Source organism: Drosophila mauritiana, chromosome 3R (assembly GCF_004382145.1).
Source record: "Drosophila mauritiana strain mau12 chromosome 3R, ASM438214v1, whole genome shotgun sequence".
Lineage (NCBI taxonomy): Eukaryota > Metazoa > Arthropoda > Insecta > Diptera > Drosophilidae > Drosophila > Drosophila mauritiana.
The window spans coordinates 16,056,990-16,070,626 of NC_046670.1; the positions used below are offsets into that span (position 1 = coordinate 16,056,990).

At 43.2% G+C, this 13,637-nt stretch overlaps 2 protein-coding genes across 5 annotated transcripts; one reads left to right on the forward strand and one right to left on the reverse strand.

Moving 5' to 3' along the window:
* Positions 1-8,152: 8,152 nt before the first annotated feature.
* LOC117144924 (probable tubulin polyglutamylase ttll-15) lies at positions 8,153-10,009 on the reverse strand. The gene is made up of 4 exons (XM_033310375.1): positions 9,852-10,009; positions 8,619-9,784; positions 8,349-8,562; positions 8,153-8,290 (listed from the first exon to the last, which is right to left on the reverse strand). The coding sequence occupies exons 1-4, from the start codon at positions 9,903-9,905 to the stop codon at positions 8,174-8,176; spliced, it is 1,551 nt and encodes a 516-aa protein (XP_033166266.1). The 5' UTR covers positions 9,906-10,009; the 3' UTR covers positions 8,153-8,173.
* Positions 10,010-10,271: 262 nt separating this feature from the next.
* LOC117145664 lies at positions 10,272-13,472 on the forward strand. Of its 4 annotated transcripts, XM_033311395.1 has the most exons (9): positions 10,272-10,506; positions 10,566-10,670; positions 10,725-10,868; positions 10,918-11,020; positions 11,675-11,808; positions 12,015-12,155; positions 12,211-12,411; positions 12,531-12,881; positions 12,980-13,472. In XM_033311395.1, exons 1-9 carry the CDS (start codon positions 10,306-10,308, stop codon positions 13,355-13,357), a joined length of 1,758 nt encoding a protein of 585 aa, XP_033167286.1. In that variant the 5' UTR covers positions 10,272-10,305; the 3' UTR covers positions 13,358-13,472. The 4 variants fall into 4 exon arrangements, with proteins under 4 accessions (XP_033167286.1, XP_033167287.1, XP_033167289.1 ...); XM_033311396.1 differs by lacking the exons at positions 12,015-12,155; positions 12,211-12,411; positions 12,531-12,881; positions 12,980-13,472 and having other exon boundaries at positions 11,546-11,742; XM_033311398.1 differs by lacking the exons at positions 12,015-12,155; positions 12,211-12,411; positions 12,531-12,881; positions 12,980-13,472 and having other exon boundaries at positions 11,569-11,708.
* Positions 13,473-13,637: the final 165 nt, after the last annotated feature.

The following is a 13,637-nucleotide window of genomic DNA, read 5'->3' on the forward strand; positions in this document are numbered from 1 at the left end:
CAGGCATCTATTTTGCTTCTTTTTATTTTTTTTTTGGCGGCTGTTAGTCACGTCTTGGGTTGACGAAGTCGCTCCTATCCTGACTCTTCCACATCCCAGGCTCCTTGAATGGGGTCAACCCAATAATGAGGACGATGGTTTATCGGAATGCCATTGGCCCGGCTACGCCCTAAATCGCATCCACCAGTTGAGCCTGGTTTATGGGCCTTCGATTAGGCCTTACCTTGAACACACCAACTTAACGGCACCTAACCTTTTTGACCTACAGATATATTAATTTTGATGATGACGACGGCCTGACCTTGTGACCAGGCGGCCAAAACAAATACAGAGGGGCCGAAGGAGTCTAGGGTTAGCTATCCAATCGGACACGTCAAATAACCATTACCATTACCATTACCATGCATACTTAAGCAAGCCTAAATATATGTACTAAGTAGTACACACACACAAACACAATTTTCAAGTGCAATTGGATTTTCCAGTGCGGTTCAACACGAAAATAGTAATTACCTCATTTTGGTTAGATTCCTTCAGTTAATTTCCGATTTGCTGCGCTTCATTATCCTTTTTGCAGAGCATTTCACTTAATTTAAACCCGATTTCGTTTTAAACGCTGCGCTTTAGAGATACACGACAGCAGTAAAACAAATGTCATGTTGTTATTCAGAATTCAATATTTGCCATAAGTTTTGGGGCTTTCACTGTCATGTTAACTTTATCCGCATGGAAGTTTAGATATAGCACAAATCACGCGATGCACTTTGGCAGCGCAACTTTGACAGCCTGCAACATGTGGCATCGAATTGTTAGACCCTGCAATGGTGCAATTTCGTTTTATTGCCCCTTATCAGGCGCTTTTCTGAGTGATTCTTGGGAATCGGAGAACTTAAGACACCGAAGACACCATTCCAGACGTTACCACTAGCCTAGCCAGCCAAGTGAATTGAAAGTTTTCACACGTACTCGACCGTACGTACTACATACACACATACTTTACTTGGCTGATGCTCTATTTAGGCAGCCAGTTCTGGCCAGATGGCTTATCTGGGCTAACAATGACTTTAGCAGAGGGCTAAAACCAAATTCGGTGGTACAACAACCCCGGGATGGGATCCAAGGCACCCAGCAGTTATCGCTATCGCACCGTCTCCACTTTCTCAAATTATTTTTAGGGTAATCAATAGAACGAGGCGATGCGAAGGGAAAGAGTTCACCGCCTGAAAATAATTAATCTGGCTTTTGTTGAAAATGTTCGAGACCATGTGGCCGATTTTTCGCTCTTCTGACAGCCTTGTCGTGTTTTCGAATCAAGTTTATTGACCCAAAGTAATTTCACATGCGTGGATTTAAACCAGCGTATTGGGACGCAATTATGTTATTAGGAATTATACTCTAATACTTTTTCGACACGATTTTATTTGGCAAGTTAATGATGTATTGATTAGTTGTATAATCAGTTAACACTTGTCACATTACAGAAGGGAACGGAAAAACGCGTCTTCGCTGCGAGAAGTTAATATTGGTAACCCGCGAGCTATACCGTTAGGCTCGGGGTCTTGACCACGTCTAAAGGACTTTGAATTTGATTTGCATGAGAACGGCCCAAACGACCGACCGAACGACTGGAAAGCCGTGGGTCGAACGAAATTACAACCTTCCACCGAGAATGTCCGAGTGAATTAATGAATTAAGCCGCGATTTATTCAAAGTCCGGTCCAAAGTGTATACTCTTACACAAGGTGCTTCGTTGAATCCATGACTCTTTCGCTTGAATTGTGGCTCCGGCGAATGTCATTGGGACACCCTAGTCCGATTTGCATACATATTCCCGAAGTGACCTCTCTCTAGTTTCCACCGTTATAGCCCTAACACCATGGTTACCGGCCATGGTCAAAACACGCTACTGGACTTTCCATTAATTTATACAACAGGATGAATGGTGGCATGAATCCTAGCCACACACACACACATATTTCCCTGTTCTTATATATAGCATGGGTACCGGGTATAGAACCTCAGGTGGTTGGACTGGAGCACCATGCCTTCGGTTGCCTGACCAGCCCGAGGACCGAGATCCGAATTCCGAAATCCAAAATCCGAGGAGTGTTTTCCACACCTACACCTCGGCTTATTTGCCATAGGTTGGTGAAAGGCAAACTGAACGAAATGTTTGGGTTTCCGGTTTGACTTGTTGAGGTTTTATTTGCATGCGAGCCCAGCTCTCCCCGCCGCCGATTGTGGCAAGAATATTGAAATACTTAATTATTCCCTATTGGCGTTCATACATTTTATTCTCGCATTCACGCAATCCACGCAACTGACCCCCAGATTGCAAACCAAATTCTGCCGTAATGGTCGTTCCCTTTTAGCGAGATTTTACTGGATTTACGTGCATCAATCCGAGCAAAGTGGTTGGGCGGACTTTTGAAATAGCCCAATTGGGGTCAGCCACCCAGAGTGAGCTAAATTTTTCCAATAAAAAATGATTTATGAATTGCCTGGAATTTATTTAGGAGACGAGCCATGGATTGGGGATATATTTTATGGGGCTAGGACCTCTGTTTACCCTTGGTCTTTTCGAACCATAGGTGGTTATATTCCTCGAAATTTTATAGTAGCTTCTCTCAAGGTCGCAAAAAACATGGCTGATCTTAATTAATTTTTATTGCCTCTAATAACTTAATAGCTTACCGTGCTCGGAGTATTTTACTTTGGAAATACTGACTGCTTTTCACAGGAAGGAGGCTATAAAAACATGAATTTTTAAGACTTTTGTTCACTTTTTCGATTAGCAAAATGTACTGTTAATTTTTTTCTTACTAATTATAAATATATATATTTCACGTTTCTGCTTTCATTTTTCCAAAATCAAGCTAAAAAGTGCTAGTGCTAAGTAATTAAAATTTGAAATTCAAGCGAAATACTTTTTACTTTTACTTTGGAATTCACCATTACTTTCAATTTCAGTTTAATGGCGTTTTGATACTACAATTTCCACCTTATCTGCTTCACCCCAAATCGTGCATCGAAATAGTTTTCATAATAGAGGTGCCAATGTCGCACGCCACATATTTCCCGGGCGTTAATTTGAGTGCCACATACGATGTGGCAGACCCCACCTGCTCGGAGGTTCGTGCCCAGCCACATGGCTCAATATCTTAGGTAAATTTACATACATCCACCACTTCGATTTATTCATGCATGGCCGCGTATGCAAACGAATCTAAATTGTTGCACACTGGATTTCCAAAGGGGTTCGAGCCAATTGAGGACTCACCTCGAGGATGGAGAACGGCCGACAGGACGCGCGGATGGGCGTGCGGCGCGTGGATAGCATGGATGATGACGACCAGGAGCGCGGGACAGGATTCGGCGGGGCACGAAATGGTCACCAGGCTATGGCTATAGATATGGAACTCCGATTCCGAGCACTCGCACTTGCAGCCCGGCGAAAAGTTGAAATCAAAGTTGGCAAAAGGCGTCCGCATGGCGGGATTTCCGATCGGTTCTTCAGCCCTTCGAGCACTGGCCAATATACTCGCGGCCCGAATCCGACGCCTCCGGTTCCACTGGTTCCTCCGGTGTTCAAGTGCCGACTGTCAATGCAAATAAAAATAACAAAATGGCCTCACCTGGCACCTGTATCCTGGCAACATTCATTAAAACACCTCCGAGCGGAGCGCCGTTCAACTTCAGAGCCGCGCCGAATTTGGCGGCTATACGTTGGCTATACATATGTATCCATATATATATATATATAAGTGCATATATATACGGGGATATACACATATGGATATTAATCCATTTGCACTCGCGCCACTGCATAAGACAAATCGGGCAGCGGAACCGATTTCTCGGCCAAAACTTGCGACGCTGCAAAACGAGCGCATTATTTAATAATACCGTTTGTTTATTGAATCGCAGTCAAAACTTTTGGCACAGACGGAAACCCAGCTACCCAGGACTGCTCCCAGTGCTCCTTCTCCACTTCGCCGCAACTTGGTGGGTGGCTGGATGGATGGGTGGTGCTGCACAGCAAGGAATCATGATGTATGGGTATGGTGGATATACGGTTGTCAGTACTTTCGACGGAGTTCTTAAAAAATAGTTCCTTAAAATGCGCAACTTTCCAGGCATATCAAATTTAGATATATCCCAAATTTAATGAACATTTTTTGTAAGATTTTTATAGCATTTTTTCCAGTGCACTTGGAGGGGCTGTTGCAGTCGTCGACGGCAACGACTACAGTATGGGCCAAGTGGCAGGGGCAAAGGCAACGCCGGCATGTCTGTCACACCCCGAAAAGTGAAATAGCTTCTGTCAATATTCTGTCAATAGGCACATGTTTTCCGCTGCCGAGTGGGGTGGCGATTGCCAAACCAAACCAAATCGAACCCAAAGTGGAGCCATTGGGGGGCACCGCTGCGTTTTCCCTTTCGCCTGATATTTAATCGATCTCCTGGCAATGAACATAGATCAATATTGCGTCCGAAAGCGATTTCATTTTGGGGGCTCGACCTATTTTTGCCACTTATCCTGTGCGGAGTATTAAATGGGCATTTTGGATTTAAGTACATTTTGGAATATAATAAGAAAAAAAAATGTAATGTAGTTGAATTCAAATCAAAGCGAATACAGATTTTATTAACATATATATTTTGTTTTTTTTATGTTAATCAACATCACCTATATGTAAAATTCCACTCCATATTAAATCGCCAGAAGTTGCTGCCCTTGTTTTGTGTCTGAATAAAGACGTCCTCGCATTTATCTGCATAAACTTAAAGCGCAAAGTATCTCAACTCGGCAAGAAAAGAAGATAGACCCAAGACTCAAGGGTCAAGTAAGTACATACACTCCAGAGTGCATACATATATGTATGTACGTACTGCGAGCATTTGCATCGCATCTGTGTGGAGGAAGACAAGGATCTGGAGTTGCTGGGATGGCTGGTCTGTAGTCCAGAGACTCGACACTGGGATATGGGAACTGGGAACTGGGAACCGGGAACCGGCAGCTCCAACACTTTTCTTTGGCCGCTGGCCATTCCATCCATGCACCATAATTTTCAATAGCTATTCAAATTCTTTGAAGTTCTCGAGGTCACCTAACGGATGCAAGAAGGCATTGAAATTGATCCAGGCCATGAGCATCGCATCGCATCGTATCGCAGTTGCCACTACATAGTTGAAAACTGGCGAACTTGCCATCCGCTGGGCTTTTAGTTTGGGTCTTGGCATCGCTTTTTGGCCACCAAACCGGATAGTCGTAGTCATAGTCTCTCCAAAGTCCCTTGCAGCTCTTTGTTGTTTTATTTCGTTTTTGTTCTGTTGCTCCAAAGCCAAGATGCATCATCACATCGACCCAATCGCATCAGACAACATCCCATCCAATCTTATCCTATCCTATCCTATCCAATGCTATCCTATCCCGCACATTTATCTGGCAAGCAATTCCAATTTCGTCCGTTACTGCGAGTATCCGAGTAATCACTGGTTTTCCAACCAATCAGGGGGTTAAATTGCATCAAGATGCTTACTTAAAACAAAGTTGATTTTATAACAAAAAATCCATCATTAAGCCTTAAGTTGCATGACTTTAAGTGAATGCAGCATGTTCTTTGATTTTACAGTGCGCACTAAATGTGAATTGTTATACCATTAAGATGAATTTCCAGGCAACGGGATCCTAAAACTACTTTTATATCGCTCACTTGAGTATCTCCAATTACCAAAACCTTAGATTTGAAACCTTGGACATGGGATCTTAATCATGGCTTTGTCAAAAAGGATGTGTGGACTAGTACTGAGCATGGTAAAGTGAGTATCTGAAAGATTCTTATTTTTTATCACAACAAGTACTGATGAGTGGAAAAAGTCTGACTTCCCGAGGAAACACTTGCTCAAAAGCAATCACTTTTTTTAATGGAAACTTAAGTACGCATATCAGATTACGAGCTAATGAGCGTATGCATGAGAAATAATGGCATCGGGATCGGGATCGGGATCGCCTCCTCTCGTTTAACGGTGTGGTGTCATGAAGGTAACGACCTTAAGGAGAACAGATGTTGCATCCAAGGAATTTGCATACTGGAAACCAAAACTGAACTGATCCAAACCGAAAGCCAAAACTAAAACCAAACCAAAAGCGATATAAAGCCGGCTTGGTGTTAAGTATAAGTTTGAAAATGAGCCAAAGAGTAAAAGAATCGTGCATTATAATGTAATGAACCAGTTCGCCCATGGTCGCGTATTAACCATCCTGCAGAGTACTTCATTTGCGCCAGTGCCTAAGCATCTTGGTTGGCTTTAGCTCCTGGGATAGCTGGAGATGGCTTCTCGGCTCCACAACTGCGAGACTGCGAGATGCAAATGAAATATGCGCCGGCATTAAGAGCAAAATTACAAATTTCAGAGGAGTGCGAGCGGCAGCTGCTTCTGGCCATCTACATGGCAATGGGTATGGGTATGGGTATATGGCTTATGTGGCGCTGCCTTCTGCACGGTGGCCATTTCCTGGCATTTTAACTGGTTTTGTTTGACGGTGGTTACAATTAGCGGCTATTTAAATTGCCACGCATGAGCCGCTATTAATTACGGAACGATGGCACCGCAGCCTAAAACCGAGAAAAAGTTGTTTACGCCTGGTATTCCACAGAGGATCCAGGGGGGTGGGGGCATCTAACCGTTAAACGGAAGCTCCAATGTCTTTCAAGTACCCGAAGTACAAGTAAATTGGGGGGATGGTGGGGGCTTCCCAGAACCCGATACCCATTGCACTGATTTGGACTCGGGGGAATCACTTTTTTATCAAACAGCAATTTGCACCTATCAGTCGATCAGTGTCCCTTTTCTTCTGCCTATTTGGCTTCTTTTGTTATTGTTTTTGTTCTCTTTATTCCTTGTATTTTCCCATGGCGCAATCACAACTAATGCACCGCGTATGGAGCCTCTAAATGTCGAATGAAGTCAGCGATAAATTCAGCTGGTTGATTAGCTGTTGGGGCAATAAATCCATCGCTTCACACCGCCACAAGTAATTGCCGACAAAGCGTCTTCGTCGCCGTCTTCATCTCCATTTCGACAAAAAGCTCAGCTCCGATCAGCTCAGCGACTCTGGATGTGGGCATGGGCATGGGGATGGGGACTTCAGTCCAAGTCCAAGTCCAGCTCCGTCCATCCATCCATCTATTCTGCGGACTGGACTGGACTGAGCCGGTCGAGCTCTTCGGCTCTCCACTCTGAGTAAGAATGTGTGCCGGCCAATATTTTATCAAACCTGACATTTCCTCGTGTAGCTCCGATTATGGCCCGGGTTGCGACGAGGTCGCGATTCTCTGCGAGCACAGCGGCATTGATTGCCACTGCCCATGTGTATTTATTCCTCTGCTTATGTTTATGTTGACATTGACATATCTCGCGTCTTATCGGTTTGCAATAAGTGTACGCCGTTCCATCGCACAGGCACAGCACCAATGAGCCGGCATCGCTTGAGCGAGCGTTCTGTTTTCCACCGCTCTGTCGCCACAGTCGATACTGCTGGTATGGGTAGGTACCCATGGTCGAGGACGTTGGCGACAACTGCAGCTCGGTTCGGGCCCTCTGGACCCGGATGAAATGGACAATGACCTGCCGCAACGAACGGGTTTGACCATTAGCAGTAAGTTATTCGGCAAACGAAATTAGAGACACATGGTGCTTAATACACTAAATGATCGTAATAGTTTAGACCTTGTTCAATAGTGCCACTTGCGAATATACTTGTAATTTTGTAACATACATACTTGTTGATCGCGTAAAGCCCAATAAAGTGGGATTGAGATTTTTATAATAATAGTTCCCTTCGTAAGATTATAGTGAGATAAATGATTTAGGTATACAACATATTAACCTTTCATGGTCAATTTGAAATCTTTACTAGAAATGTAGACTTAAACAATTTAAAAGAGGTTAAAATTTAATATAATTTAAGGACGGTTTTATATTTGTACATGTCTAGATGGTTTCCATTCCAATTGAATACTAATTATTAAATGGCCATTTACAACATTAAGCCAATTTGCTATTTTATCTATTAAGAACTAAGTATCGGTGGCCAATTAACTAATGCTGAGCATAAGAGGTTACCATGTCACAGTAAGTATTTACATAAGAAGATAATTAAATTGAGCTAATTGCACCAGACAGCATCAAATTGACATTTGTTGTGGAACCAGCGGGTCATCCAGGCGTTTTTCTTTGACATGTTTGCAGTTTCCGCCATAACATTGAATCTCGTTGGATCGTGCTACATAAAGTAAGGATATTAGTTAATGATTTCTAAGTTTCTCGAACATACTACGTACAATGGGCTTAGGGAAAATGCGCTTCATGTCCACGCGATGCAAGTGCTCCTGATGAGCCTGCTGCAGCATCTTGTACTCCGAGCCACTGAGGCATTGCAGGCAAAGATCGCACTCCTCCTTGTTGCAGGACTTGTCGCAATCGTGTGCAGCGCATTTGTTCAAGTCGGTGGCCAGGTTTTTATCGGCTGTGATCATCTCGCTGCTTTCGCCGAGCCTTAAAGTATATACATATTAAAGTACGTTGGGTTTAATAAAATTAAGATTACTTACAATGTGCCACTTGTTGATGTAAGTGGCCTTATCCCAACCAAATTAAACACGCTGTATAGAACTTGCTCGTACAACAGCGAGTTGGGCTTGAAATGGGCCGAAGAAAGATTGGGAGACATGTTGGCCTCCATGAGGAAAACTTTCAGATCCTCGTCAATAAACAAATCAAATCGCATCAGATCGAAGAAGTTGTGAGTCCTGTAGGAGCGCAGTATGTTAACGATGTCCTTCTCCTTGGCCGCAATCGTGGTGCGTACTATGTGCTCCACTTGAGGCCAAATCTGGGCGGGATCCTTGCCCTGATCTCGGACATAGGCTTCAAAAACGGTGCGCATGCTGCCGCCAAAGCGATTGTAGTACTTGCGCAGCGAAGGAACCTCCCAAGTGGGCAGGTAGTCATCCCCCACAATGTACTTGTCCACATTCTCGGCATCGAAGGGATGGTATTTCACCGGGCAGTACCGGAACAGAACGTCGCCCGTGTAGATGTAGACTCGCAAGGGATTAACCGAGGTAATGACTACATAGACGCCGATGTCGAACTTGTGGCCATCCACCAGATAGGGTCGCTGAACGAATTCCTGGACAAAGGAGTCGTTCGATCCGAAGGCAATGTCAGCGGGAGCGCGCACCCTAATGTGCCGATGCTCGTTGTGCTTTTGGACGAAGAGTACCTGGGGATTCTCCCTGGCGTAGTCCAGGAACTCCTCCCGTTCCGCTGGCAATCGAAAGGCGCGCGGTAGAAAGGGCAACTGGGTGGTGCACAGGTCCACCTTGTTGGTTAGGTAACCGCAGCCCGGGTAATGGTTCACCACCTGATGCTGTCCGAGATTCTTGAGATTGGCGAACGAAAGAAATGGATAGTCGTGGGCCCACAAGAGATTCCAGCTCTCGTTAACTCCCACTCTTTGGTAGCCGAACTTGTGCAGCACACTGACCACATGCACCAGGTGCTCCTCCGTGGGACTTCGCCCAAAGATCGCATATGTGGGCGGTGGCTGCAGTTGATCCTCTGAAGAATCTGTTGACTTCCAGGGGAAGACTCTGCTGGCATGGGGCAGCACCTCAACCACCACGGCCGTGGCCACCGTCGCCGCCAGAAATATCATAATGGGCAGCAGTCCAATGCTGTTCGATGGCTTTTCGGACTCCTCCGTTGTAGCCATCTACAGAAAAAGAGAAAGTTTTCGGTTGCTCATCAATGGAAAATGCACCAAAAATAGATGAACTTACTTTGCTATCTACCTCCTTTTGATTAGGAGCGTTCTCCACTACACTGGCATCCATTCCACGTCCGGGAGTGCTATTTTCAAATGCTAATACAAGCGACTAATTTAAAACAGACTTTTTTGTTCGCGATCTCCACGGCAACCAAACCGAAATTTCCCGTTTGCCATTCAAAGTGAAGCGCCAGCGGGACAGCTGTTTCGAAATTTCCCCTTTGTGGCGCGCGTTTAAAAACGACATCTCTGATGAAACGGTTAGGGAAATTTGTACCGGTAATTTAAAATATTTACAAATAAATTCAACAAATATTAAAAACATATAATAAAAGGTCTTAGAGCCCGATACTGGGTATTTCAAAATTAATTTTGTTATATTATGTCACACAAAAATAACTAAAAGACCCATTTTGTTCGTATATATTTTTTTTATTTTTTTGTTATTTTTTCGTTGCAAAGTTAAAATGCAACGGCGCACAAAAATCACTGCAGATACTAAAAGAATTCAATCGCTCAAGGCCTTGTTCAAAAAAGTGGTTCGCATAATGAGCCTAAATGATCCCTGGCGCGAAAACGAAGGTGACCCAAGGATAACTTCAAACGTCATGAGGAATTTATCCACCAGAGTGCGCACAAAATCCAAATCGGGGTTCCTAACTGCAGCGGTATAACATAATTATTCAAAATATATGTAACAACCAAATAATTACCTACTTTATGACAGGATAAATCTTTGATTCGAACGCCGCACGTGATTCGTACAATTGCGGAACGAAGGAAATTATGTCAACTGTTTGCTAAGTTGACATGTTTGGCAGGCTTCAGTCCAGTGAAGTACCCTTTTTGTATGAGGTGGCTAACAACTGACTGTTGGTTTCTTTAGAAAATTCGAGCTCGACTAGTTCCTGTGGTCCGTTTGATGCCCGTGGACGCTGGTCGCATTATCATAAGACAATCGGATGCTCCTATAACCGTGTTTTTTGTACTAACAGGGGAAGTACATATGATTAAAAACCAAAAAAACCAGGTAATGGCTGACTAGTATAAATACATTCACCTAACTTTTGATTTGATAGAAGGGAGAAGGAGGGATCGTGGGATTCCTTGGTGCTGGAGATATGATGGGTGATGTGGAGCTCTTGCAGGGCATCAAACGAACTCACACCTTCAGAGCAGCAAGTGAGTTTTTAACTGAGTTATTAAGTCATATTTAATATCTTTTAATTATATTCTTCATTCTGAGAGCTAACACCAGCATAGCTAACATTCTTATCTCTCCCAATTAAATCACACTTAAGTATGATAAGAAAGTGAATTAGGTAAACTGGCACTATTTGCGGCTCATGTCGGAATAAATGGGAAATACATAGGGCCAGCACGCGATTTGTACGATTGTGTTTATTGGGAGTTTGTTTGGTTTTGTTGCTTCATTTGCGATTGCCTGTACCCACCAATTTAATCAGCAATAAACAACGTTAAGTCCTAATTCGATTCAATCAAAATGAATAACAAAATACCCCCTCCCCCCGAGTCCGTCACGAATCCGCCAGGTATTCGTATTCAGTAGTATAAACTATTCAGTCAAATATATAGGTTGGCCCAAAACAACACCCGCCTTCCTTTGGCGCATTGGCTTGATTTTTCGGCTGTTGTGCCTGTTACTCCTCGTGCTGGCAATCTTAAAAAAAAATAAATAAAAAACAGATGCACGCCACCAGAAGCACCAGCACCAGCAGTACTTGGCCCCAGCTCCATGGATTCCATGTGCCCCGATTCGATGGGAGTCGCCAATTCGCCAGTTCGCCAGCAACTATTGAACGATTCACTTTGCAGCCTACTGCGAACTACTCGTGCTGTACGACTATGATTTTGCACCGATTCTCGGGGCCTACATGACCAAGATTTGGGACGAGAAGAAGCGGGCCCTCAAGGCACTGGACTACTTTGACTTTCTCGATGACGATCAGGTAAAAGAGCCAAAGGATTCCACACTACAAAGTTCTCAGAAACATCATGTCCCATTACAAACCATTTCACTCAATTTAAGCCTTCAACATTCATTACTTAACAATCATTCATGAAGAGAAACACTTTCCTATAAATATTTACAATCTAATATCAAAACCGTCCCATTAATAAAATTCTTTTCAATCTACAAAATGCATTACTGTAGATCGTGGAAGCTTGCCGATATGGGAGACTGAAACAATTCGATCCACTGGATACCATATTCTGTGAGGATATAGGATCCATGACCAATGTCCACTTCGTGCTCAGTGGAGAATGTCTGATCCTACAGTGTCTGAATATAAAGGTCAGCAGTTCTGAAAACCTTTGATTTCTACTTAAACCCTTTACTCCAATTCTAGGTTAGTATGAAAAGAGGTAAAAAGGTATATGATCTTTTGCCGGCGGCTGAAGGTGATGTGTCCAAAATGTTTAGAAAAGCCGTGAGATCCACATTTTCCTCTCAAAGTACCCACGAAGATCAGTCAAAAATTGACATTCTTGATCTTGTGGCAAGTACAAGTTCCAGTTCCACGGGAGAAAAAAGTGCTCTCAACCGCAAGGTAAGTTCATTTTTAAATGTAAGCAACTGCAAATATTTGGGTATAGTCTATCCTGTGTTATTGCTTGATTTGTAGTTTGTTTTTTATTTGATGTAAATATTAATTTAACTAATATACAGATGCGAAAAATGGATCTAAGAGATATAGAAAAAAGATGCGGCATGATCAAATCGCCGCCACAAAAATCGCGTTTCACTTGGCGCCGTTCGATTCGAAAGTCAACGATGTCCGTATTTTCGCGCAGTGAAAATAGGTTGATCAGTGAAGATGTATTTGAGAATTTTTGGGAAATGTGCGAGGATGAAAGTGATATCGAATCATATTCATCGGGCTCAGACTACACGGACATGGAGTTTAAGCAATCCTTCCGTTTCGGTCCTGCTTTGAGTAATATTACGGAAATCGATTACGATGGGAGTTCTATTTTTTCGTCATCCCTACCCAGTTTTACCTCAAGCAGTGGTTCATCCGTAAGTGCCTAGGAAAATTAGTACATGAAAAGTGTTCCTTAAATATAAGGTGAACTCTATTTTGAATATATTTTACCATTCTGGCATTCTCCTTGCAGACGACACCCACAATCGAAAGCCATTTCATCGACGTGGGTACCATAACATTTGGAGGCATTTTCGGCTTGGGCGAGAAAATGGAAAATCGCGTGATAATGGCAAGGAGCACGGTTCAATGCCTGATACTTCCCAGATTTTTCCTGCTGGAGAAGAAACAAAATCCCGGCAATGTCTGGGAGCGCAGACTGTTGTATGTGGGCGTCATGGTTCCATCCAGAGAAGCCCTTTTCGCCCACTATCGTAAAGCTTGTGACTGGAAGAAGTTCAAAAACGATATAATTTCCGAGACCCTGAAGCCCTCCGACAATGACAACACAAACATTGAAGACGTTCCCATTATTTGCAGAATTGTAGAATCACCAGAGGATCTCAATTAGTTGTGGAAAATAAATTGTTGATTAAGGGGCGGTTCTGTATTTTTCAGTTGAGTCTAAAGTATCAGCTAGTTATGACAATTTGGTTCAGCTGAAAAATGTAAGAACACCCGATAAATTAAACTGTATTTAAATGCTATTTTTGGTTCAGGTAATAACATCTTGAAATATTTATTGGTAAGTCTCGGAATCCGCGTCACACTCCAGTTATTAAGGGTCATTACTGGTCATATATATAGAATCCCAGAATAAACCCTATACTTCATTTATTATTCCTTGTGGG